Genomic DNA, 26,369 nt, shown 5'->3' on the forward strand with positions numbered 1-26,369 from the left:
GAAAGAACTGGTCTTTGATCATCAGGTCTCGCAGCTGTGCAAAGGTGGTCACTGACAGTCCTTGGGTCCACTGGTCAAAGTGGGTCCCCAGTCCATGCACCACATCACTGTAACTGTCGTGTGGGCCACGTTGGAGGGTCCGGAACTTTCTACGGTACACCTCGGGTGTAAGCTGGTACTTGGCTATCAGAGCCTGCTTGATGGCCTCATAGTCACCATCTTGTTCTTGAGGGAGGGCAGCAAACGCCTCCAGAGCTTTACCTCTCAGCCCTGGTGTCCGGTATCGTGCCCATTCATCTGTAGGCAGTCGGTACTGTCTGCAGGCTTTCTCAAAGGCCCGCAGAAAAGTGTCCAAGTCCCCGTCCTTCTCCATAACAGGAAAGTGATTGAGCCGGGGCTTAGGTATCTGAGCGCTGCTGGGCTCACGTCTCTGGGCGGTGGAGGGCATCCCCCCCTGCCGGAGCATCTCCAGTTCATGTTCTCGCTGGGCTTGGCGCTCGGCTCTCTCAGCCTCCCGCTCGGCTCTTTCAGCCTCTCGCTGGGCCTCTCGTTCGGCTCAGGCCTCCTGCCGATACTGCTGAATCAGTCGTAGGCGTCCCTCATGGTCATCAGTGGGGAGTTCTTCCAAGGCCGCCTGCAGGTGGGGGTCCAATTCGCCAGGATTGCTAACAGGGCCAGCATTCAGTGGTTGGACCTCTGCTGCAGCACCATGTTCGCTGGTGCTGGCTTCTGCGGCCTCTGGGCTCTGTGACCTGGCTTGGTTGGCTTCCCATTGCACCAGAACTGCGACCAGTTGGGCTTTGTTTTTGCCCGCAAAGTCAATGTGCTGTGACTTGCATAAGGCAACAAGGGTGTCTCTCGTCTGCTGCTCATAGAAGGTTTCTCCCCGCACAACCATGGTTGCCAAATAAAAGATAGGATAGAAAAACGAAGAGAAAGGGAGGGGATAATTACCCGTACACAATTGTCTCAAGACTAATAAAACACTGAGTTCGTTCTCCAAACTTATTTGCACAGAGTCCTCGCAAGAACTTTCTGCAAGTTTTTAGTGAGAGGAATGATTACTCAAACCAAATCACTAATGCTCTAAGATATCCCACCGCCTTGCCACCAAATGTCACAATTCCCCTGACCGCTGTCACCAATCGGTCAGGATTCCCACCGTGACCGTCACCCCTACGTCACGGATTGAGGTGACTTTAGGCCAACAGACGGCTATCACATGTGCAGGGGGGCTTATCTTAGTTATCCCTCCACTCCACGATGTGATGAAAAACCACACACAAGGCTATTGACCTCTTAGTTTACAGCAGGGGCTTATTCTACGTATCCCACTGCTTTTCTATATACCACGAACTGCAGGGATTTATGTATATCCCGCTTACAGTTCCACTTAACACTTGCAGCTCTCTGGCGCCCCCTTACTCTCAGGTCAGATTAGGTACTGCACCCTGGGTAATTAGTCACCAGACAGACTGCCTGCTATGTACTGGCTATTGGGCACGCTGCAGCGACGCGATAACTACTCCCACTCAGGCAGGAACAATAATTGACGCCGCAGCCGCTACAACATAACCCAAAAGTCTGCACACTATCGGTATCACTGCCACCAGCTTCGATTAAACGGGTCCGAAGCTAACCCAACACAGTAGCGTATTTCCCTTCAGAAGACAGGATAAGTTTAGAGCAGGATGAACGAACTAATATTAAATATTATATCCCATAAAAATAATTAGGCAGTGCTTTATCAAAAATATTTTATAAAGAAGTTACAAATGAGACAATTGCAAATATGTACAAGGGTAATTATAACATAAAGGGAATAAAGGAGAAAAGATAACACTTACATGTTCACAGAATGGCAGGCAACCATACGTCCCAGCTCATTTGGACGTGCTGCTGGCTTCAGGAGCAGACAAGAAGTCAGGAAGCAATCTGAGCTGGGGAAGCCTGCCACAAACTTAATACCTTAAGGCTGTGACATCACAGAAAGGCTGGCTTATCCAGACCCTCCTCTCTCTACATTCTGAGTAAACTTTAAACTATTTTCTCTAATTTCTATAACTTCACTACAAAACACGTCATAGTTCTAACAAACCCATCAATCATCTCGGATTAACGTGAGCATTCTAATGAGATCAAATATGTCCTAACTGGGATACATATTTACAGAGAAAACCCTACTTCTTTACCAGACGGAGTTAGAAGCCCGAGTTTCAAGGGATGGGTACATACACCGAGTGGGAATACGAATATATATTTTCGTGTTCTTACCGTAAACATGGTGCATTATATCGTACCAAAACCAAACAAAGAATCTTTCCTGAATTTTGGAGCCACTTTTCCAGTTCCAGCCAGTGCAGGTGGGAGGGGTGAGGGACTTTCGTCCGAGCCTGGAATTTATGACCCCAGGGCAATAAAACCCCCTTCTAGCATACAGTCCGTAGCCCAGAGACAAACAAGGAGAGTCAGCTAGTGAAGGGGGGGTTTAGCCCACCTCATGAGCTGAAGAGCAACTAAACTTATATTTCATACCATATCGTGACAATCAGGAAACCTGAAAATTGCCACAGTTCAGAAAGCTGGGTTTACATGCTATGTCAAGTCTTCCAGCAGGCAGTGGCACCAAACATACTTCAAAAGCACCCAGAACTGAATGGAAACAAAGGGCTGAAGAGTTGTGAAGTGGCCAGCAATGAGTTCGGATCTAAATCCCATTGAACACCTGTGGAGAGATCTTGAGAAGGCACCTTTCAAATATGAGACCTGGGGCAGTTTTGGAAAACTGGTCCAAAATTCCAGTTGAGAGGTGTAAGAAGCGTGTTAATGGTTATAGAAAGTGATTGACTGCAGCTATTTATTCTAAAGGGTGTGCCATCAAACATAAGGTTGAGGGTGCCAACAACTAAATGGGTTAGTAACTGGCTTAGTGATAGAAAGCAGAGGGTGGTTACAAATGGTGTAGTCTCTAACTGGGTCGCTGTGACCAGTGGGGTACCGCAGCGGTCGGTATTGGGACCTGTTCTCTTCAACATATTCATTAATGATCTGGTAGAAGGTTTACACAGTAAAATATCGATATTTGCAGATGATACAAAACTATGTAAAGCAGTTAATTACAAGAGAAGATAGTATTCTGCTACAGATGGATCTGGATAAGTTGGAAACTTGGGCTGCAAGGTGGCAGATGACGTTTAACAATGATAAATGTAAGGTTATACACATTGGAAGAAGGAATCAACATCACCATTACACACTAAACGGGAAACCACTGGGTAAATCTGACAGGGAGAAGGACTTGGGGATCCTAGTTAATGATAAACTTACCTGGAGCAGCCAGTGCCAGGCAGCAGCTGCCAAGGCAAACAGGATCATGGGGTGCATTAAGAGAGGTCTGGATACACATGATGAGCATTATACTGCCTCTGTACAAATCCCTAGTTAGACCGCACATGGAGTACTGTGTCCAGTTTTGGGCACCGGTGCTCAGGAAGGATATAATGGAACTAGAGAGAGTACAAAGGAGGGCAACAAAATTAATAAAGGGGATGGGAGAACTACAATACCCAGATAGATTAGCGAAATTAGGATTATTTAGTCTAGAAAAAAGACGACTGAGGGGCGATCTAATAACCATGTATAAGTATATAACGGAACAATACAAATATCTCGCTGAGGATCTGTTTATACCAAGGAAGGTGACGGGCACAAGGGGGCATTCTTTGCATCTGGAGGATAGAAGGTTTTTCCACCAACATAGAAGAGGATTCTTTACTGTTAGGGCGGTGAGAATCTGGAATTGCTTGCCTGAGGAGGTGGTGATGGCGAACTCAGTCGAGGGGTTCAAGAGAGGCCTGTATGTCTTCCTGGAGCAGAACAATATTGTATCATAAAATTATTAGGTTCTGTAGAAGGATGTAGATCTGGGGATTTATTATGATGGAATATAGGCTGAACTGGATGGACAAATGTCTTTTTTCGGCCTTACTAACTATGTTACTATGTAACTATGTCCCATTTTTGGGGTTTTTTATGAAATTCTGTCCTAAGTTGCAATTTTTCCCCCTGTTTGTGATGTTTTATGAAGAATATTGGTGATATAATTTCATGTCAATCATTTCTATCCGATTTGGCTTGAGATCATAAAAAACACTTTTGTTCAGGTGTAATAGGATGTCTGGCTCGGCGGGGGGGACCAGCCTTCTGGGCTTCAGAGAAAAAATTCACACCCTTGCCAGTTAGCCAGTATCAAGTTGCCACAGGAAGAACCCCTATAGATATGATTTCATAATGAGATTATGGACTTATCGAACATCCTGGTCACACACCGGTTACATCTTCGAGATCTATGGAACGGACCGAATACCTTCCAGGGTCTCGATCCGTGCTAGGACCACAAGGTAGAGAGATATATAGAATGGCTAGCAGCAACCAGATATCAAAGCTGTGTTTGGTCTCAAGGCATAGCAGGGGCTCGACTTGATCTGATGGTGCCAAAACCGCCTCCCTAAGGCTACTTTCACACATCCGTCGGTACGGGGCCGTCGCAAACAGTCGGCCAGACAGACGTTGTGCTAAATTTAGCACAAAGTGGGCAGCGGATGCAGTTTTACAATGCATCCGCTGCCCATTGCGATGAGCGGGGAGGAGGGGGCGGAGTTTCGCATGTGCGGTCAAAAATGGCGGACACATCACACAAAAAAAGTTACATTGAACTTTTTTGTGCGTCCGCCAAAACATGACGGATGCGACGTGTGCACATTGTCGCAATCCGTCGCTAATACAAGTCTATGGGCAAAAAACGCATTCTGCAAGCACATTTGCAGGATCCGTTTTTTCCCATAGCGACGGATTGCGATGGAGGAAACAAGACGGAAGTGTGAAAGTAGCCCAAGACATTCCATTAAGGCACAAAAAACAAAAGAAAAACACGGCACTGCTCCCATATTAAACATTAGTCTTAAGGAACCACTGCTGTGTGCCTCTGCTGGGTTTGAAATGCCGAGAGGACACCGGGTGCACTAATCGGGACAACGCATAAATCCAACAAAGAAAAAGAAAAAAGAAAGTGCACTCACCGGTCCTTCAAAGTAATATGCCTTTAATCAGAACATGTGCAGGAAACTAACAGAACGTGAAATGACGGACGACGGCCGTTTCGTGCTGCTGCACTTCTACGGGTCGGAATGCTAACAGGAACCAGGAGAGCACCTATAAAGCGTCACCAAAACAGGAAACTCCCTGGATCCCTTAGCAACCAATGAGCGTGAAAACACCCACTTACCATAACCAGTGGCAAACAAACACAAAAAAATCTTAAACAAAACTAAAGAGCACGAAAATACACAGAAAATTCAAGTATTTTCGTGCTCTTTAATTTTGTTGTTGTAAACGAGAGGCCATCCGTCACTAATACAAGTCTATGAGAAAAAAACGGATCCGGCATCAACTTTCGCTGTATCTGTTTATTTCAAAATTTGCCGGATTGTGCCGGACGGCAAAACCTGATGTGTGAAAGCAGCCTTAGACCGCCACTTCCTGGGAATGATAGTATGAGTGGCCGCTATGCAATGTTTTAGGAGTCCTACCTTAATGCTCCCGAAGGAGCCTGCGATCATTGACAGTAGGCCCAGCTGTGGGTTACTTTGAAATTTATTCAGACTTCTGGTGACGCTATTCAAAGACCCTATTCCAAAGTCTTTTGATTGGTGGACAATCCCACCAGATGTCGAGCATGGTACCCTCAGATGCCTTGTATCTCCAGCAGAGGTCAGATACCAGTGGATATAACTTATGAAGGTGGGCTAGACATATGTACCATCTACCGTATATACTAGAGTATAAGCTGACCCCCCACCCCCCTTCCCTAATTTTCCACAAAAAACTTGGAAAACCTAATGACTAGAGTATAAGCCTAGGGTGGAAAATGCAGCAGCTACCGGTAAATGTCGAAAAAATAAAAATAGATACCAATAAAAGTAAAATTAATAGAGACATCAGTAGGTTAAGTGTTTTTGAATATCCATATTGAATCAGGAACCCCATATAATGCTCCATACAATTTATGATGGGCTCCATAATATGCTCCATATTAAAATATGCCCCATATAATGCTGCACAAATGCCGATTATGGCCCCATAAGATGCTCCATAGAGATATTTGCCCCATATAATGCTGCACATGGCCCCATAAGATGCTCGGATTTTTCAAAAACAGTGCGGGAAAAATCAGCATACGAAGCCGCAGAATCTGACCTCTATAATTGTTAACAAATGTTTCTGTACCAAATATTAAGTTGTTTTTCTATTTTATCAAATGTAGAATGCAAATTATGTAAAAATCCTACAGTGCAATACAGATGGTGCACGTAATGGAAAAAAATCTAAAAAAAAATATATATATATATTATTAGGTGGTGGCCCGATTCTAGCGCATCGGGTATTCTAGAATATGCATGTCCACGTAGTATATTGCCCAGTCACGTAGTATATTGCCCAGTCACGTAGAATATAGCAGAGCCACGTAGTATATTGCCCAGCCGCAAAGTTTATAGCAGAGCCACGTAGTATATTGTCCAGCCACATAGTATATAGCAGAGCCACGTAGTAAAAAACAAATAAACATACTCACCTTCCGAAGGCCCGTTGGAAGTCCTGCTATACTCGCCCTCCGCCTTTTCCGCTCCTCTGGACGCTCCCGGGACTGCTCCATTGCAAGCGCCAGCTTCCGCTCCCAGGGCTGGTGTGAGCAGGACCTATGATGACGTTGCGGTCACATGACCGTTGCGTCACAGCAGGTACTTGTCGCACACCAGCCCTGGGAGCGGAAGCTGCCGCTTGCAATGGCGCGGTCCCGGGAACGTCCAGAGGAGCGGGAAAGGCGGCTGAGGGTGAGTATAGCAGGTTTTTTGTTTTGTTGTTTTTTTATTATTTTTAATGACATATTTCAACTACTGATGCTGCATAGGCAGCATCAATAGTAAATAGTTGGGGACACACAGGGTTAATAGCAGCGGTAACGGAGTGCGTTACACCGCGGGCCGTTACCGCTGCCATTAACCCTGTGTAAGCAGTGAGTGGAGGTGGTTACGGAGCGGGCGCCGGGCAGTGAGTGCAGGGGAGTAGGGGGGGAATAATCGGACTGTGCCCATCGCTGATTGGTCGCGGCAGCCATGACAGGCAGCTGCCGGGACCAATCGGCGAACGAATAACCGTGATATATTCATATTCTACTATATAATTGTCTAATGGTCACTTCCGTCTGTCCTTCTGTCACGGTTATTCATTCGCTGATTGGTCGTGGCAGTCGTGACAGGTAGCTGCCGAGACCAATCAGCGACGGGCACAGTCCGATTAGTCCCTCCCCTACTCCCCTGCACTCACCCGGCGCCCGCTCCGTAATCCCTTCCACTCACCGCTCACACAGGGTTAATGGCAGCGGTAACGGCCCACGGTGTAACGCACTCCGTTACCGCTGCTATTAACCCTGTGTGTCCCCAACTATTTACTATTGATGCTACCTATGCAGCATCAATAGTAAAAATAATTTTAACAAAAACCACAAACTGCTATACTCACCATCCGCCGCCTTTCCCGCTCCTCGCAACGCTCCCGGGACCGCTCCTTTGCAAGCGGCAGCTTCCGGTCCCAGGGCTGGTGTGCGACAAAGACCTGCCGTGACGTCACGGTCATGTGACCGCGACGTCATCACAGGTCCTGCTCATACCAGCCCTGGGACCGGAAGCTGACGCTTGCAATGGAGTGATCCCAGGAGCGTCCCGAGGAGCGGGAAAGGTGGCGGATGGTGAGTATAGCAGGACTTCAACGGGCCTTCGGAAGGTGAGTATATGTTTTTGTTTTTTTTTAAGTCTCTATACTACGTGGCTCTGTGCTGTATACTATGTGGCTGGGCAATATACTATGTGGCTGGGCAATATACTATGTGGCTGGGCAATATACTACGTGGCTGGGCAATATACTACGTGGCTGGATAATATACTACGTGACTGGGCAATATACTACGTCGCTGGGCAATATACTACGTGGACATGCATATTCTAGAATACCCGATGCGTTAGAATCGGGCCACCATCTAGTCTACTGTATAATTGTCTAAGGGTCACTTCCGTCTTTCTGTCCTTCTGTCTGTCACGGATATTCATTGGTCGCGGCCTCTGTCTATCATGGAAATCCAAGTCGCTGATTAGTCGCTGCAAAACAGCCACGACCAATCAGTGACGGGAACAGTCCGGAAGAAAATGGCCGCTCCTTACTCCCCGCTGTCACTGCCCGGCGCCCGCATACTCCCCTCCAGTCACCGCTAACACAGGGTTAATGCCGGCGGTAACGGACCGCGTTATGCTGCGGGTAACGCACTCCGTTACCGCCGCTATTAACCCTGTGTGTCCCTAACTTTTTACTATTGATGCTGCCTATGCGGCATCAATAGTAAAAAATGTAATGTTAAAAATAATTTTAAAAAACTGCTATACTCACCCTCCGTTGTCCGCCGAGCCGGCCGCAATCTTCCGTTCCCGGCGATGCATTGCGAAATTACCCAGAAGACTAAGCGGCCTCATGAGACCGCTAAGTCATCTGGGTAATTTCGCAATGCATCCTGGGAACGGAAGATGGCGGCAGCCTCGCCTATCGCCGGAGCTCCGCTGGACCCCAAGAGGTGAGTATATAACTTTTTTTTAAATTATTTTAATTTTTTTTTTTAACAGGGATATGGTGCCCACACTGCTGTATACTACGTGGGCTGTGTTTACATACCGCGTGGCTCTGTGCTGTATACTACATAGGCAGTGTTTTATACTATGTGGGCTGTGTGATATACTCCGTGGGCTGTGCTATATATTATGTGGCCACTGTTATATACTGCGTGGGCTGTGCTATATACTATGTGTCTTGGCAATATACTACGTGGCTCTGTGCTGTACTACGTGGCTCTGTGCTGTATACTACGTAGCCGGGCAATATACTACGTGTCAAGTGCTGTATGCTATGTGACTGGGCAATATACTACGTGGCTGGGCAATATACTACGTGGGCTGTGCAATATACTACGTGGACATGCATATTCTAGAATACCCGATGCGTTAGAATCGGGCCACCATCTAGTGTTTGTATATGTATATGTATGTATCTATATATGTGTGTGTTTCTATATATGCGCAAACACACACACACACGGCCCAATTCTAACGCATCTGGTATTCTAGAATATGCATGTCCACATAGTATATTGCACAGCGACATAGTATACAGCACAGACACGTAGTATATTGGCCAGTCCCATGTAGTATATAACAGCCATGTAGTATATAGTACTGTCCACGTAGTGTCTAGCAGCCATGTAGTGTCTAGCAGCCATGTAGTGTCTAGCAGCCATGTAGTGTCTAGCAGCCATGTAGTGTCTAGCAGCCATGTAGTGTCTAGCAGCCATGTAGTGTCTAGCAGCCATGTAGTGTCTAGCAGCCATGTAGTGTCTAGCAGCCATGTAGTGTCTAGCAGCCATGTAGTGTCTAGCAGCCATGTAGTGTCTAGCAGCCATGTAGTGTCTAGCAGCCATGTAGTATCTAGCAGCCATGTAGTATCTAGCAGCCATGTAGCCCACGCAGTATTTAGCAGTGTGGGCACACATCCCTGTTAAAAAAAAAAAAAAAAAACATTAAAATAAAGTTACATACTCACCCCTGGGATCCAACGGCGCTGTGGTGATGGGTGCGCGGCTGCCGCCATCTTCCGTTCCCAGGATGCATTGCGAAATTACCCAGAAGATTTAGCGGTCTCGCGAGACCGCTAAGTCTTCTGGGTAATTTCGCAATGCATCGCTGGGAACGGAAGATGGCGGCAGGCGCGAGCGGCTCGGCGGACTACGGGGGGTGAGTATAGCAGGTTTTTTGTTTTTTATTATTGTTAACATTACTTTTTTTTTTTACTATTGATGCCGCATAGGCATCATCAATAGTAAAAAGTTGGGGACACACAGGGTTAATAGTGGTGATAACGGAGTGCGTTACCCGTGGCATAACGAGGTCTGTTACTGCCGGCATTAGCCCTGTGTTAGCGGTGACTGGACGGGAGTATGCGGGCGCCGGGCAGTAACTGTGGGGAGTAAGGAGCGGCCATTTTCTTCCGGACTGTGCCCGTCGCTGATTGGTCGCGTCAAAACAGCCACGACCAATCAGCGACTTGGATTTCCTTGACAGACAGAGGCCGCGACCAATGAATATCCGTGACAGAAATGAAAGACAGAAGCGACCCATAGGAAGCGACCCATAGACAATTATATATATACTAGATGGTGGCCCGATTCTAACGCATCAGGTAGTCTAGAATATGCATGTCCACGTAGTGTATTGCCCAGCCCACGTAGTGTATTGCCCAGCCCACGTAGTGTATTGCCCAGCCCACATAGTGTATTGCCCAGCCCACATAGTGTATTGCCCAGCCCACGTAGTGTATTGCCCAGTATACATATACTCACCTTCCGAAGGCCCGTTGAAGACCTGCTATACTCGCCATCCGCCGCCTTTCCCGCTCGTAGGGGCGCTCCCGGGATCGCTCCATTGCAAGCGTCCGCTTCCGGTCCCAGGGCTGGTATGAGCAGGACCTGTGATTGCCGTCGCGGTCACATGACCGTGACGTCACGGCAGGTCTTTGTCGCACACCAGCCCTGGGACCGGAAGCTGCCGCTTGCAATGGAGCGGTCCCGGGAGCGTCGCGAGGAGCGGGAAAGGCGGCGGATGGTGAGTATAGCAGGTTTTTTTTTATTTATTTATTTTTAACAGGACATATTTTTACTATTGATTCTGCATAGGCAGCATCAATAGTAAATAGTTGGGGACACACAGGGTTAATAGCAGCGGTAACGGAGTGCGTTACACCACGGGCCGTTACCGCTGCCATTAACCCTGTGTGAGCCGTGAGTGGAGGGAATTATGGAGCGGGTGCTGGGCAGTGAGTGCAGGGGAGTAGGGGAGGGACTAATCGGACTGTGCCCGTCGCTGATTGGTCGCGGCAGCCATGACAGGCAGCTGCCAAGTCCAATCAGCGAATGAATAACCGTGACAGAAAGACAGACAGACGGAAGTGACCCTTAGATAATTATATAGTAGAATATATATATATCTCCATATTCTATATCTCTCACCCCCTTTTTTTTTTTGGTCTTTTTTTTGTGGGTCAGCCTAGTGTCTTAATTTAAAAAAAAAATTTATGTTGTAGGCTGAAGACTTTAGAAGGATTTGGAAAACTCCACCTCGGAATAGAGCTGGACTTTTTCATAACGTCCGAAAAACTGATCCAGAGAGAGGCGAGGAGAGAGTTGGAAGGTAAAGTTAAATGCTTTTTGTGTTTTGTTTTTTCTTGAACACAGATCTGGTTCTAATTTAGAAACTGGACCATAATATTGATTTAATACATTTGTATTTATTTTTATTTTTTTGTCCACCCATGTTTCTTCTTATTCCTACTAGAGAGCTTGCTCATGAACAGGATGTCCCGTGGGTGGAATATTGGGAATTTCTCGGTTGTTTTGTTGATCTTTCTTCCCCGGATGGCTTGGGAAAACTGGAGGAATATCTTAGTAAAAAGGAAATAAATGAGCAAATGCAGCATGAACATGATCATGAGATTTGCAATAAGTACAAGACTCCATCCCCAGCAGGTAACTATGCTTTGGTTAGACTTGCTGATCATGTTATGAATTCAATCTAGAATATAGCATTATGGTGTTGTTTTATGTAATTAACTGGCTTGGAAGAAAGTTGGTTAAAGATAATTATACATTTCATTTTTCTTTGCAGGAAAAGGAAAAAAAATTTGCAACTCTGTTTCTGTTGGAGCATTTTTAGAAGATGAAGATGATATGAGTCTGGAAGAAATAAAAAACCGCCAGAATGCAGCCTTGAAGAATAGTCCTTCATTGAATTCTGCTGAGACGATCACAGTCCCTGAGTGCATCATGGATGCAACATCCCTGCAAAGCTGCAATCTCGAAGAGTCAAAGCGGAACTACTGCAGTCCAGTAGAGAATGAGATAATCCTTCCTGGAGACCGTGGACAACAGCAGCGTTTGCCAGAGGCATTGCTATCGCCTGTATCCAATCTCAATGCAGAGTTTGAAAAAATGTCCTTAAATGACCTAAAGGAAACCAGCAATGAGAAATCTCCATCAAATGAGTGCTCAGTGTCACAAAGATTGAGTCAGATTACCGTTTCTGATGATCATGTAGAACTTGACTCCAGTAGCCCTGTAAGAAGGACAAAATCTGAGTTAATGAAGATTGCTAAATCTTCTAGTTCTAGCCAACTGGACAGCCCTTTATCTGCAGAGACCAACGCTGAACCATCCTTATCAGAAGCTCTTTCACATTCTTTCGGCCAACTACATGTCATGAAAACTCCAACTAAACACCAAAGTAATGGGTTTCTGTTTCTTCATGGGTATGTATACAGTATGTGTAGTCCGTGTGATCTTTCATCAAGCAGTTGGTAATGATGAACATAGCTTAATTTGTTTTTGTGGGTTTAATTTAGTTATATTAACCCCTTTCTGCCATCGGACGTACTATTCCGTCCATGTAGGGTGGGCCTTAATTCCCACGGACGCAATAGTACATCCAGCGCGATCGGCCGTGCTATCGGGGGGAGCGCGGCCGGGTGTCAGCTGCCTATCGCAGCTGACATCCGGCACTATGTGCCAGGAGCGGTCACTGACCGTCCCCGGCACATTAACCTCCGGCACACCGCGATCAAACATGATCGCGGTGTGCCAGCTGTATAGGGAAGCATCGCGCAGGGAGGGGGGCCCCCTGCGTGCTTCCCTGAGACCCTCGCAGCAACGCGATGTGATCGCGTTGCTGCGAGGGTCTCCTTACCTCCCTCCCTGTAGCAGGCCCGGATCCAAGATGGCCGCGGCATCCGGGTCCTGCAGGGAGGGAGGTGGCTTACCAAGTGCCTGCTCAGAGCAGGCAATTGGTAAGCCTGCACTGCTCTCAGACAGATCGGTGATCTGACAGAGTGCTGTGCAAACTGTCAGATCAACGATCTGTGATGTCCCCCCCCCCCATGACATAGTAAAAAAGTTTAAAAAAAAAAAAAATCCTAAATAAAGAATTATCTAAATAAAAAAAAAAAAACACCAAACAATAAAAGTACACATATTTAGTATCGCCGCGTCCGTAACGACCCAACCTATAAAACTGTCTCACTTGTTAACCCCTTCAGTAAACACCGTAAGGAAAAAGAGGCAAAAAACAACGCTTTATCATACCTCCAAACAAAAAGTGGAATAACACGCGATCAAAAAGACAGATATAAATAACCATGGTACTGCTGAAAGCGTCATCTTGTCCCGCAAAAAACGAGCCGCCATACAGCATCATCAGCAAAAAAATAAAAGTTATAGTCCGCAGAATAAAGCGATGCAAAAATAATTATTTTTTCTATAAAATAGTTTTTATCGTATAAAAGCGCCAAAACATAAAAAAAATGATATAAATGAGGTATCGCTGTAATCGTACTGACCCTAAGAATAAAACTGCTTTATCAATTTTATCAAACGCGGAACGGTATAAACTCCTCCCCCAAAAGAAATTCATGAATAGCTGGTTTTTGGTCATTCTGCCTCACAAAAATCGGAATAAAAAGCGATCAAAAAATGTCACGTGCCCAAAAATGTTACCAATAAAAACGTCAACTCGTCCTGCAAAAAACAAGACCTCACATGACTCTGTGGACTCAAATATGGAAAAATTATAGCTCTCAAAATGTTGTAACGCAAAAAGCATTAAGCTACTTAATGGTTGTGGCATTTTTCGGAGGCCTATGACAGCACTACGAGAAAGGGGATCCGCCCTTAAGGAACAGGAAACCTACAGATACAAAAGGGCGGTACCTCTCCCATGCATCAGTTGTATTTCAGAGCCTGAGAGGACTACCGCGGTTAGTGGTACACAAATATACATTACATTCATTTTGAAAAAACATCCTATTATATTGTAACTAGACACCACACGTGAGATCTACATATCACACTATATACATATTAGGAAGTGCAACCCCCACGTGAATAGGGAGGGAACTAAGGGTGCTGTCATGGGCCTCCGAAAAATGCCGCTACCAGTAAGTAGCTTAATGCTTTATTCGGACTCCCATGACAGCACTACGAGAGATTTACAGAGATGTAAGCTACCTTAGGGAGGGACTATAGTCTGTAGCACCCTTAACCCGAAGGAGAGATCAGAACATATTTGTTCCACTGATACTCCAGATCTTTCTGCCCAGGATGACGCCATGGCCCGGGTGGAATGTGCCTTTAGATTCTGCGGAGCTGGCCCCCCCGCCTGCTGTATAAGCTAGAGAGATAGTTTCCCTAATCCATTTAGCCAGTGAATATTTTGATACTCTACACCCTTTTCTTGGACCTTGGAAGGAAAGAAGCAGTGCTCCATCTTTCTTCCAATTCAGTGGCTGAAATATACTGAAGAGATCTCCTAACGTCTAATGTATGAAGCTCCTGCTCTTTTGGATTAGAGGGATTAGGAATAAAAGATGGCAAAACTATCTCCTGCGATCTATGGAAACGTGTCGCTACCTTCGGTAGATATGCTGGGTCTGGTCTAAGGTCTACTCTGTCCGACAAGATTTCTGTGAATGGAGGAAGTCTGGAAAGCGCCTGGATATCCCCTATCCTGCGAGCTGAGGTTATGGCAATCAAGAAGGCTGTCTTAAGTGTCAACATTTTGATCGAGGTCTCTTGTAGAGGTTTAAAGGCGGGTTTTGTTAGAGAGGACAGAACTAAATTTAGATCCCACGGAACTGTTCTGTCTTTATACACTGGTCTAGTTCTACTAACTGCCTTCATAAATCTCGCTATCCAATAGTTGTTAGCTATATTACAGGAAAACAGGGCACCCAGGGCTGAGACCTGTACTCTAAGGGTACTAGTAGAGCGTTTTAACTCAAACCCCTTCTGCAGAAACTCTAAAATTTGTTGTATCGGCACCCCATCTTGGATATTAAATTTTGAACAGGTCAAGAACTTCCTCCAAGTCCTAGAGTAGATTTTTGTAGTTATTTGCTTTCTACTCTTTAGGAGCGTCTCTACTAAGTTTGGAGAGAAGGCTTTTTCTACTAATAGTGACCGTTCAAACTCCACGCCGTTAAATGGAGCGCTGCCACTTGTGGATGGGATATCGGTCCCTGAGAAAGCAAGTTCGGGATCTCTGGCAGTACCCAGGGAACCGATATGGACATTGTCTTGAGCCAGGCAAACCAGGTTCTTCTGGGCCAAAAGGGGGCGATAAGGATGACTTTTGCTCGATCCTCCCTGATTTTCCTCACCACTAGAGGTATCAGGTTCAGTGGTGGGAAGGCATAAGCCAGTGGAAAATCCCATTTTATTAGAAACGCGTCCACCGCCAGGGGATTCTCCCTGGGATTTAGAGAGCAAAAAAGTTTTACTTTTCTGTTGCTTCTGGTGGCGAACAGATCCACCACTGGCTGACCCCATCTGTGGACAATAAGATTGAAAATGTCCTCGTTGAGAGACCACTCTCCTTGCTTTAACACATTTCAGCTGGTGAAATCTGCTGTCACATTCTCTTTTCCTTTGATGTGGAGAGCTGTCAAAGATTGAAAATTGAGCTCTGCCACCTGGAACAAGCGATCCGTGATCTGCATTAATGTCTCGGAACGTGTTCCCCCTTGCCGGTTTATATAAGCGACTGCAACTCTGTTGTCCGACAGAATTCTGACGTGCTGGCCCTGCAGATATGAGGAATTTTTTAACAGCCAATTCAACCGCCAACAACTCCCTTTGGTTGGATGAGAATGTTGTGAAGGGTTCCCATTGCACCTGGACCATCATGTCCCCCATATAGGCTCCCCACCCCGAAGAGCTGGCATCTGTGGTTATCACCTGGGTGACATCTACTATCCAGGGAACCCCTGCTGATAAATTCTGTTTATCTAACCACCACCTAAGGGAATTCAATGTTATCGGCCCCAATGTTAATTTCCCATTTAACGCGCCTCCTAAGCTCTGTCATGGAACAAGACTTCTTTTTGTAGGGATCTGGTGTGGAACTGAGCCCACTTAACTGCTGGAATGCAAGATGTGAGTGACCCAAGTAGGGACATTGCTTGCCTTGTTGAGGGAGGATCTAAAGTGATCCTTGACGGTTGACTCAGTGATTTCCAAATTAATCTACAGGGCATTGCCGGCAACTGAAAATGACCAGACGGAGACTCGTGCCTCTGTATGGGGGATCGAGCAGATCTCCGGGCCACTGTTTATTGTGTTGCAGTTTTATCATATTAGCAAATTCTACTTCAACCAATCAGCATAAGAACACGCTCACAGTTCTTAACCTACAGGTCCTTCTCAAAAAATTAGCATATAGTGTTAAATTTCATTATTTACCATAATGTAATGATTACAATTAAACTTTCATATATTATAGATTCATTATCCACCAACTGAAATTTGTCAGGTCTTTTATTGTTTTAATACTGATGATTTTGGCATACAACTCCTGATAACCCAAAAAACCTGTCTCAATAAATTAGCATATCAAGAAAAGGTTCTCTAAACGACCTATTACCCTAATCTTCTGAATCAACTAATTAACTCTAAACACATGCAAAAGATACCTGAGGCTTTTATAAACTCCCTGCCTGGTTCATTACTCAAAACCCCCATCATGGGTAAGACTAGCGACCTGACAGATGTCAAGAAGGCCATCATTGACACCCTCAAGCAAGAGGGTAAGACCCAGAAAGAAATTTCTCAACAAATAGGCTGTTCCCAGAGTGCTGTATCAAGGCACCTCAATGGTAAGTCTGTTGGAAGGAAACAATGTGGCAGAAAACGCTGTACAACGAGAAGAGGAGACCGGACCCTGAGGAAGATTGTGGAGAAGGACCGATTCCAGACCTTGGGGAACCTGAGGAAGCAGTGGACTGAGTCTGGTGTGGAAACATCCAGAGCCACCGTGCACAGGCGTGTGCAGGAAATGGGCTACAGGTGCCGCATTCCCCAGGTAAAGCCACTTTTGAACCATAAACAGCGGCAGAGGCTCCTGACCTGGGCTACAGAGAAGCAGCACTGGACTGTTGCTAAGTGGTCCCAAGTACTTTTTTCTGATGAAAGCAAATTTTGCATGTCATTCGGAAATCAAGGTGCCAGAGTCTGGAGGAAGACTGGGGAGAAGGAAATGCCAAAATGCCTGAAGTCCAGTGTCAAGTACCCACAGTCAGTGATGGTGTGGGGTGCCATGTCAGCTGCTGGTGTTGGTCCACTGTGTTTCATCAAGGGCAGGGTCAATGCAGCTAGCTATCAGGAGATTTTGGAGCACTTCATGCTTCCATCGGCTGAAATGCTTTATGGAGATGAAGATTTCATTTTTCAGCACGACCTGGCACCTGCTCACAGTGCCAAAACCACTGGTAAATGGTTTACTGACCATGGTATTACTGTGCTCAATTGGCCTGCCAACTCTCCTGACCTGAACCCCATAGAGAATCTGTGGGATATTGTGAAGAGAAAGTTGAGAGACGCAAGACCCAACACTCTGGATGAGCTTAAGGCCGCTATTGAAGCATCCTGGGCCTCCATAACATCTCAGCAGTGTCACAGGCTGATTGCCTCCATGCCACGCCGCATTGAAGCAGTCATTTCTGCCAAAGGATTCCCGACCAAGTATTGAGTGCATAACTGAACATTATTATTTGTTGTTTTTTTTGTTTGTTATTAAAAAACACTTTTATTTGATTGCATGGGTAAAATATGCTAATTTATTGAGACAGGTTTTTTGGGTTATCAGGAGTTGTATGCCAAAATCATCAGTATTAAAACAATAAAAGACCTGACAAATTTCAGTTGGTAGATAATGAATCTATAATATATGAAAGTTTAATTGTAATCATTACATTATGGTAAATAATGAAATTTAACACTATATGCTAATTTTTTGAGAAGGACCTGTATAAGAATACAGGAAAAACTTAACCCATGAGGATACAGGAAAAATGGAAACTACAGATATGGTCGTGTCTTTTTGGCATAAAAAAACATATTAACAGATGCCTCAGTCTTGTATAGCGATACACCCACGAGTCTCTTATCTGGCTCGGCTCGAGTTAGAACACTCAAGGTCTTCAAACCAATTATGAACCATAGACTAGCTGAATAACAAAATGTTATCTTCGTGAGAAACAGGACAGAGTTACTTCATGGCAGCTGTAACCTTCTACCTAAGTAAATAACAGAATTTATCTTTAACCAACAACAAAATGGAGTCAAAGCACAAAATGGAGAATCTAGCACAAAATGGAGAATCTAGCACAAAATGGAGAATCTAGCACAAAATGGAGAATCTTTCATAATTTGTTCCTTCACTGCCTAAGTGTCATGGAGGGTGTATTAATTGCTTTTAATACATAATTCTGAATTAGATCTATCTTTTCTATAGGGAGAAGACACTGTTGTGTTACTGAATTCAACATTAATCCCAGGAATTTTTAAATATTTAGGGGCTGTAACTTAGATTTTTCGAAGTTTATGATCCAACCCGGGTGTTCTAGTCTAGTTTAGCTTTAGTAATCTCACATTGTGACAGACAGTGATCTACCGAGTTCCCTACAATGAGGAAATCATCTAAGTAGGGGATTATAAGGACATTTGATTCCCTTAAATGTGCCATGACTTCAGCGATTATTTTAGTGAACACTCTAGGAGCAGAAGTTATCCCGAAGGGGAGTGCCCTGAACTGAAAATGTTGAATCCTTCCCTCCATTAGCACTGCTACCCTCAGGTATCGTTGGAAATCAGCATGAATGGGTACATGATAGTAGGCATCTTTCAAATCCACTACTACCATAAAACAGTTGTTGAAAAGCATTTTTGTCGAATTGATGGACTCCATTTTGAAAGTATGTTTTACCAAAAACTTAGAGACCATTGAGATTTATAATGGTTCTATAAGTCTTATCTGGTTTTTGGATTAGGAATAGGGGAGAGTAAAACCCTTTCCCTGCCTGAGAATACAGCACTTCTACCAGAACATTTTTGGAGCAAAGAGTCCTCACTTCCTCTTCTAAGGCAATTTGTTCAGTGGGAGATGAGCGCCAGGGTGTTAACATGAATTTGTCCCGTGGAGTATGAACAAATTCAAACGCTGTTTGAGATTCTCGACTATTCCGCCGAGAAATGCAACAGTCTCCCTCCCACTGGGATTACTAGTCACTGATCCTGTTTTTTGCTTTCTGTCGGGTTACGGCGAAACATGACACCTGTACCTCGTTTTCGCTTATCATCCAATCTGGATCTGGATCTCTACCCGGTGAGAAGGCAGCGTTTCCCTCCTCGATTGAACCTTCTCTTGTTGAAGGGACGACGATATGCATTGAATAAATTGGGGAACTTTTTCTTATCTCCTGCTTTCTCCAGGAGTTCATCCAGGGTAGGACCAAATAAATACTCGCCTTTACAAGGGATAGCGCAGAGCTTTGCTTTCGCCTGCATATCCCCTGGCCAGCATTTCAACCATAGGGCTCTCCTTGCAGCATTAGGAAGTCCTGCTGCTCTAGCTGCCAGCTTAACGGAGTCAATTGAAGCGTCCGATTAAAAAAGCCGCCCCCTCCTGGATTACTGGTAATGCTGTGAGTATGGAATCTCTAGAGGCCCCCTGTCTTAATTGGGTCTCTAACTGGTCCAGCCAGACCATCATTGACCTTGCCGTGCAGGTTGACGCCACCGCAGGTCTTAAGGAGCCGGCTGCCATTTCCCAGGTCCCCTTTAGGAAGGTATCCACTTTCCTATCCAGGGGGTCTTTAAGCGTTCCCATATCTTCAAACGGGAGAGAGGATCACTTTGCTACCTTGGCAATTGCCGCATCCAGTTTTGGGACCTTTTCCCAGTTACGTACTGCTGGGTCATCAAAAGGATACCTACGCTTCTGCGCAGGTGGTAAGGAGCCTTTTCTCTCTGGTTTTCTCCACTCCCTGTTAAGTTCCTGTATCTTTTCATTCAGAGGGAAAACTCTGCGCTTCCTCTGTTCTAACCCACTGAACATCATTTGTTCTTTAGATAGTTGAGGCTTGGGTTATTAATTTGTCTATCCTCTCTAAAGGCCCCGTCACACATAGCGACGCTTAAGCGATCCCGACAACGATACGACCTGTCAGGGATCGTTGCTGCGTCGCTATGTGGTCGCTGGTGAGATGTCACACAGTGCGATCTCCCCAACGACGCAGCAGCGATGCGGCGACCTGTACAACGATGCTATTTCATGACGATTCAATGGGACGTCCTGTCAACGAGGTCGTTGGTAAGGTGTCAAACACAGCGATGTGTGCTACCCAGCGGGACCTCAACGATCAAAAAACGGTCCAGGCCATTCCGACACGACCAGCGATCTCACAGCAGGGGCCTGGTCGCTGCTACGTGTCACACATAGCGAGATCGCTACTGAGGTCGCTGTTGCGTCACAAAACTTGTGACTCAGCAGCGATCTCGCTATGTGTGACGGGGGCTTTAGGGTAAGCAAAAACGAGCAGCGTCTTCTTCTTCCGAGGAGGATGATGCTGCTGAATCGTCCGATTCTTCGCTCTTGTCCTTATCCACAGACGAATCAGACGTCCACTGAGTTCTCTGCTTAGAGCCTCCTGTCTGTGACAGGTTCTTAATAGACTGTCTGACCTCCATTCTAACCATTTCCTTTAGACTGGCCGCAATATGAGGATTCTTCCGCTACCTGAGGGGATAAGTAAGGCAGACTAGTGTATAAGATCTAAATGCCATACCCCCTCCCCTCCTTCCAGGACCTCACCGTCTGCTGGATGCAGGGGTCACATAGTTTTTTAGGGTGTGAGTCAGGCAAGGGAACCCCGCAGATGGCACACTCCCTATGCTTCGCCTTACTGACGTTTTTTCTTCCCTGCACAAAACATATGAGGGGAGACTAGTCACTAAGTGAACTTTCTCGAAGATCACTTACCAGTGGCTGCCCACACCCAGAGAGATACCGAAGTACGAGGGGGATCTTTTTTGGCTGACACTCCAGACCCCTGTCTGGAGGAGCTTTTGCGGCCAGATCCATCGCTCCTTCTTTAGTGTTCCTTCTCCTTAGGCTTCTGGGATGCTTCGTCCAGCAGCACAACCTGCTGATCCTGATCAGACTCCATCTTAAGTAATTTGGAGCCAGAAGCCGGGAACACGCAGCTTGAGCTCTCTTATAAAGCCCCTCCTTCGGTCAGCACAGCTTGCTCAGCGTTCGTTTTGATTTTCCCGCCCTCCCGCAGCTGTAGGGAACCATCCGACGCTCTGAGGGGAGCGGCATGAATCTCCGGTGGGCGCCGCCATCTTGGAGCCCCCGCGCATGCGCAGGAGCTCCGCGACCCGGAAGTCATCGCCGGCTCTGCCTACCGACGTCACCACATCTCACAGCGCTTACTGTCAGCGCTGCAGCCATCGTGGAACGCCGAGGCCAGCCAGCTGTACTCCGGCCGGCGCCCCATAGACGCTGCCGCCCCCCCACACGCAGAGAGACCCACAGCACACGAGGGAGGGAGGATCGCTATACTTACCGCACGCTGGCTCCGGAGACAGGACATCCCCTGGCGACCGCTCCTCGCTGTTTAGTCACCGCCGTGCAGCCCTGCCAGGGCCACCGTGACCACATCAGGTACCCGCACCGACCGAGGTAGGAGACCCCCCTCGCTACCTGAATCGGTCCGGCCGGCCTGGAATACTGTAGAAAGTCTTTTGTAGGATCCAGTCCCTTCAGGAACAGGAAACCAACTGATGCATGGGAGAGGTACCGCCCTTTTTGTATCTGTAGGTTTCCTGTTCCTTAAGGGTGGATCCCCTCTCTCGTAGTGCTGTCATGGGAGTCCGAATAAAATATTTTTTGCAATAAAAAGCGTCTGTGTGTGACGGCTGCCAATCATAAAAATCCGCTAAAAAAACCCGCTTTAAAAGTAAATCAAACCCCCCCTTCATCACCCCTTTAGTTAGGGAAAAATTAAAAAATTTAAAAAAAGTATTTATTCCATTTTTCCACTAGGGTTAAGGCTACAGTTAGAGTTGGGGCTAAAGTTAGGGTTAGGGTTTGGATTACATTTATGGTTGGGAATTGGATTGGGGTTAGGGGTGTGTCTGGGTTAGAGGTTTGGTTAGGGTTACCATTGTGATTAGGGTTAGGGGTGTGTTTGGATTAGGGTTTCAGCTATAATTGGGGGGTTTCCACTGTTTAGGCACATCAGGGGCTCTCCAAACTCGACATGGCGTCCGATCTCAATTCCAGCCAATTCTGCGTTGAAAAAGTAAAACAGTGCTCCTTCCCTTCCGAGCTCTCCCTTGTGCCCAAACAGGAGTTTACCCCAACATATGGGGTATCAGCGTACTCAGGACAAATTGGACAACAACATTTGGGGTCCAATTTCTCCTGTTACCCTCGGGAAAATACAAAACTGAAAGCTAAAAAAATAATTTTTGTGGAAGAAAAAAATTTTTTTATTTTCACGGCTCTGCGTTATAAACTGTAGTGAAACACTTGGGGGCTCAAAGTTCTCACAACACATCTAGATAAGTTCCTTGGGGGGGGTCTAGTTTCCAATATGGGGTCACTTGTGGGTGTTTCTACTGTTTAGGTATATTAGGGGCTCTGCAAACGCAATGCGACGCCTGCAGACCATTCCATCTAAGTCTGCATTCCAAATGGCGCTCCTTCCCTTCCGAGCCCTCCCATGCGCCCAAACGGTGGTTCCCCCCCCACATATGGGGTATCAGCGCACTCAGGACAAATTGGACAACTTTTGGGGTCCAATTTCTTCTCTTACCATTGGGAAAATAAAAAATTGGGGGCGAAAAGATTTTTGTGAAAATGTTTGTTTTATTTTTACGGTTCTGTATTATAAACTTATGTGAAGCACGTGGTGGGTCAAAGTGCTCACCACACCTCTAGATAAGTATCTTAGGGGGTCTACTTTCCAAAATGGTGTCACTTGTGGGGGGTTTCAATGTTTAGGCACATCAGTGGCTCTCCAAACGCAACACGGCGTCCCATCTCAATTCCAGTCAATTTTGCATTGAAAAGTCAAATGGCGCTCCTTCGCTTCGAGCTCTGTCATGCGCCCAAACAGTGGTTTACCTCCACATATGGGGTATCGGCGTACTCAGCCTGAGTCGTCTGTCTATACTACCGCCAGTCAGCTTATATAAACTCACCCCTAAGTCTATCACCCTTACATTATTTTTACCTGAACTTACAGTACTTGGACAACCCCTTCTCATTTCCCATGTTTGGCCCCAATAAAATACAAGCACTCGACTTGCATGAAATCAAGAGGAAGTAAGCAACTAGTTGCAGTTCCCACTGCATTTTGATTATTCATACGTCCAAAGGAGGGGAGAGTTACGCCAGCACTGATGTGCAGCGGGCTCATGTGTCATAACATCATGTGAACGCTGGGACCGCGAGTGCCGACACTGTTGGAGCTGGAGGGGAGTATGAGTGTTTTTTATTTTATTGGGGCCAAACATGAGAAGGGGTTGTCCTAGTTGTGGAGAATCCATTTAAAAATATTATTCCCAAATGTGTCCTCCATATCCTTTTCAAAGCATTGTTTTGCATCTTTGCAATATACACCCTTCTTAAAAAATGTATTTCCTCTTTTTTTTTCTTAATCTGTGTATGTAGATATAAACTACTAACTTTATTTTGTGTGTGTATACTATAGATATCTTTTATTTTTTTTGTCAATGCTGTCTTGTGTTCATCCTTTTTTTCACAATGTTTGTTTGACCTTATTCAGTGGTGGGCTGAAAGATATGCTTGTAAGCTTTGCTCTGTCACAAAAATATACACTATACAGTGATCTAAGGGTATGTTTCCACGTGGCGTATTACATCAGGATATGCTGCAGATTGGACGCTTCGTACAGCCGCAGCGGCCAATCGTCAGCGGCCAGATGTTACAGCATAGTGGATGGGATTTTATGAAATCCTGTCTCCACTATGTGTGCACGGCTGCATCTGGCGGCCCTGCGTATACGCGCATGCACATGCGGTGCGTCTGTATAGATAGCAGAATGTCTACTGATCTTGCGGAGACGCTCCGTCTCTGCAAGATAAATAACCCAGTCTATGGATAGGATGAACACATCCAGAATCACCGCGTGTACAAAGGGGAGGCGGTGCTTTGGGCTGAGCAGGGTATCCGCTGCATCCAAAGCACCAAGTTTCCTGACCGTGGAAACAGAACCTATATGGCAGTGTTCTTCAATTCCAGTCTTCAAGAGCCACCAACAAATCATGTTTTCATGATTTCCTTAGTATTGCACTGGTGATTTACTTTTCACCTGCACAATACTAAGGAACTCCTGAAAACCTGATCTGATGGCGTCTCTTGAGCGCTGAAGCTGGGAAACTCTACTATATGGTAATAATGGGAGAATTTGAGCTATTGGGTAGCTGTAACAAGTGAGGATGAGAAGGGAAGAAAACTTGATAGCTAGTCTTCCCCCTCCCAGCTATCCATGAGTGGGATCACTGAGGTTGCATGTGAGGGACTATTTTCTCTACAGGTTAGGGGTGGGAGATGAGGAGCCGAAGCAGATTACACTACACTTCTTGGAGATGCAGCTGCTCCCTGGTCACATTGGACAAACTGCTACATTGCCACAGAATGTAGAGACCAAAATTACAGAGGAATGCGTAAAGAGGCTGAAAGGGTGAAAATGGCACTGAATGACCTCAAAGCGCTATAAATACTATTGTGTTTGGATATTGTTCCATGCTTTATAAGTTATTTAAACCTTAGGCTCATATTGCGTTGCAGCAATCCGTTTAGCGCCTAGCGCTAACGCAATGTTGTTTTATGGGGTCGCATTAACCGTCCCCGCTCTCGCCGTTAGCGCGGTCACATTAACGCAATATGAACCAAGCCTTAGAGACCTATCCCCTGCTTGGGATATCCCTTTTTAAGGGTGTGTTCACAAACAAACAAAAAAAAAAAAGTTAAATTAGATTTTGTTAACCCTAATCTACAGTGCCGGCAAAAAAAATATTTACAAGTTCAATGAAACCACAAAATCTTAATATTCAAGTGGATTCAAGTGTTTTATTGTGGATATTTTATTACAATTAGTATTTTGTCATGTCACCCTTACATTTTATCACCATCTGCAGTCGTTTAGGCATGGATTCAGCAAGGCTGGCTAAGTATGTGGAGTCCATGATTACCCACAGTGTCTTCAGCACCTCCTTTAGATTGTTGATGTTGCTGGGTCGTGTCTCGTGTCCTTTGAGCCTCCCCTGACCAGCCTGAAAGTGCTCTCATCACTAAACATCACTTTCTTCCACTTTTCAGATGTACAATCTTGATATTTCTTACAAAAGGCAAGCCTTTTCTTCTTCATTGCTGCTGTGAGCAGGGGCTTCTTTGCGGCACGGCAAGTTGGTAGACCCAGGTCCTTCTGCAGGCGGTGATGAATTGTCCTAGTTGCGATGTTCTGGAGGAGCATAGGGTACTTGTTTTTTAGTTCAACGGCAGTTATAGAAGGATGTGACATCACTTCACGCTTCAGAAGCTTATCAGTCCTTGGTGAAGTCTTCTTGGGTGCGCCAGAGCCTGACTTCCTCTGCGGTACCATCCCAGGAGGCAATGATGCCGCCGACCGCTTCAGTTGATAAATTGCTTCTCTTTACACTCCCAGATCTCTAGCTACAACAATCACCGAATCTCCCTTCTCGAGCAGAGTCAAGGCACGGGATTTCTCTTCCATTTTAAGCTTCTTTCGACCCATTGTGGGAGATAATAAAAAACCTGAGGGAGATAATAAAAGACTGCCTAATAGCAAAACTGGCTGGGCTGCACATAACAACCAGAGTGCAGCTTTCTCTTTACCAGAGAAGTGGAAACTGAGTTGATATTTGCAACAAAGCCAGCTTTAATATTAGACAGTTTTTAATTCTCCCCCATTGTGTACACTTTTAAAAAGTGAAATTATGATGAGGATTTTATATGTAAAGTTTTTTTTTTGCTGCGCAAGTGTAAAGATTTTTTTTGCCGGCACTGTACTTTGCCTCTTCTGTAAATGCTGCAGATTTTGTGCCCCCAAATGTCATTTTAAAACCTTCAGCACTTCATCACATATTGCCTTGCAGTGACCACTGCAAAATAAATCTGGCAAGGCAACTTTAAAAAATGTAGCTGTTTGTAGGGTCTTTGTAAGGTTACATATTACCGTAAGCCCTTTCTGACATATGTTGTAATATAAAACCCGGCACTCAACTTTGTGGTGTGAAGAAACGAAAGATTTATTATCCCAAATCAGAAAACGTTTCGGTCACA

At 45.6% G+C, this 26,369-nt stretch overlaps 1 protein-coding gene across 5 annotated transcripts in view; it reads left to right on the forward strand.

The window, feature by feature from the left end:
* ANKLE2 (ankyrin repeat and LEM domain containing 2) overlaps positions 1-26,369 on the forward strand; it is a 162,112-nt gene that overhangs the window by 111,524 nt on the left and 24,219 nt on the right. For all 5 annotated transcript variants that reach the window (XM_069756102.1, XM_069756103.1, XM_069756099.1 and 2 more), the window contains 3 exons: positions 11,233-11,339; positions 11,484-11,674; positions 11,814-12,453. In XM_069756102.1, coding sequence (XP_069612203.1) covers positions 11,233-11,339; positions 11,484-11,674; positions 11,814-12,453 — 938 coding nt within the window. The remainder of the gene's footprint in view (positions 1-11,232; positions 11,340-11,483; positions 11,675-11,813; positions 12,454-26,369) is intronic.

Source organism: Ranitomeya imitator, chromosome 1 (genome assembly GCF_032444005.1).
Source record: "Ranitomeya imitator isolate aRanImi1 chromosome 1, aRanImi1.pri, whole genome shotgun sequence".
NCBI classification, from domain to species: Eukaryota; Metazoa; Chordata; class Amphibia; order Anura; family Dendrobatidae; genus Ranitomeya; species Ranitomeya imitator.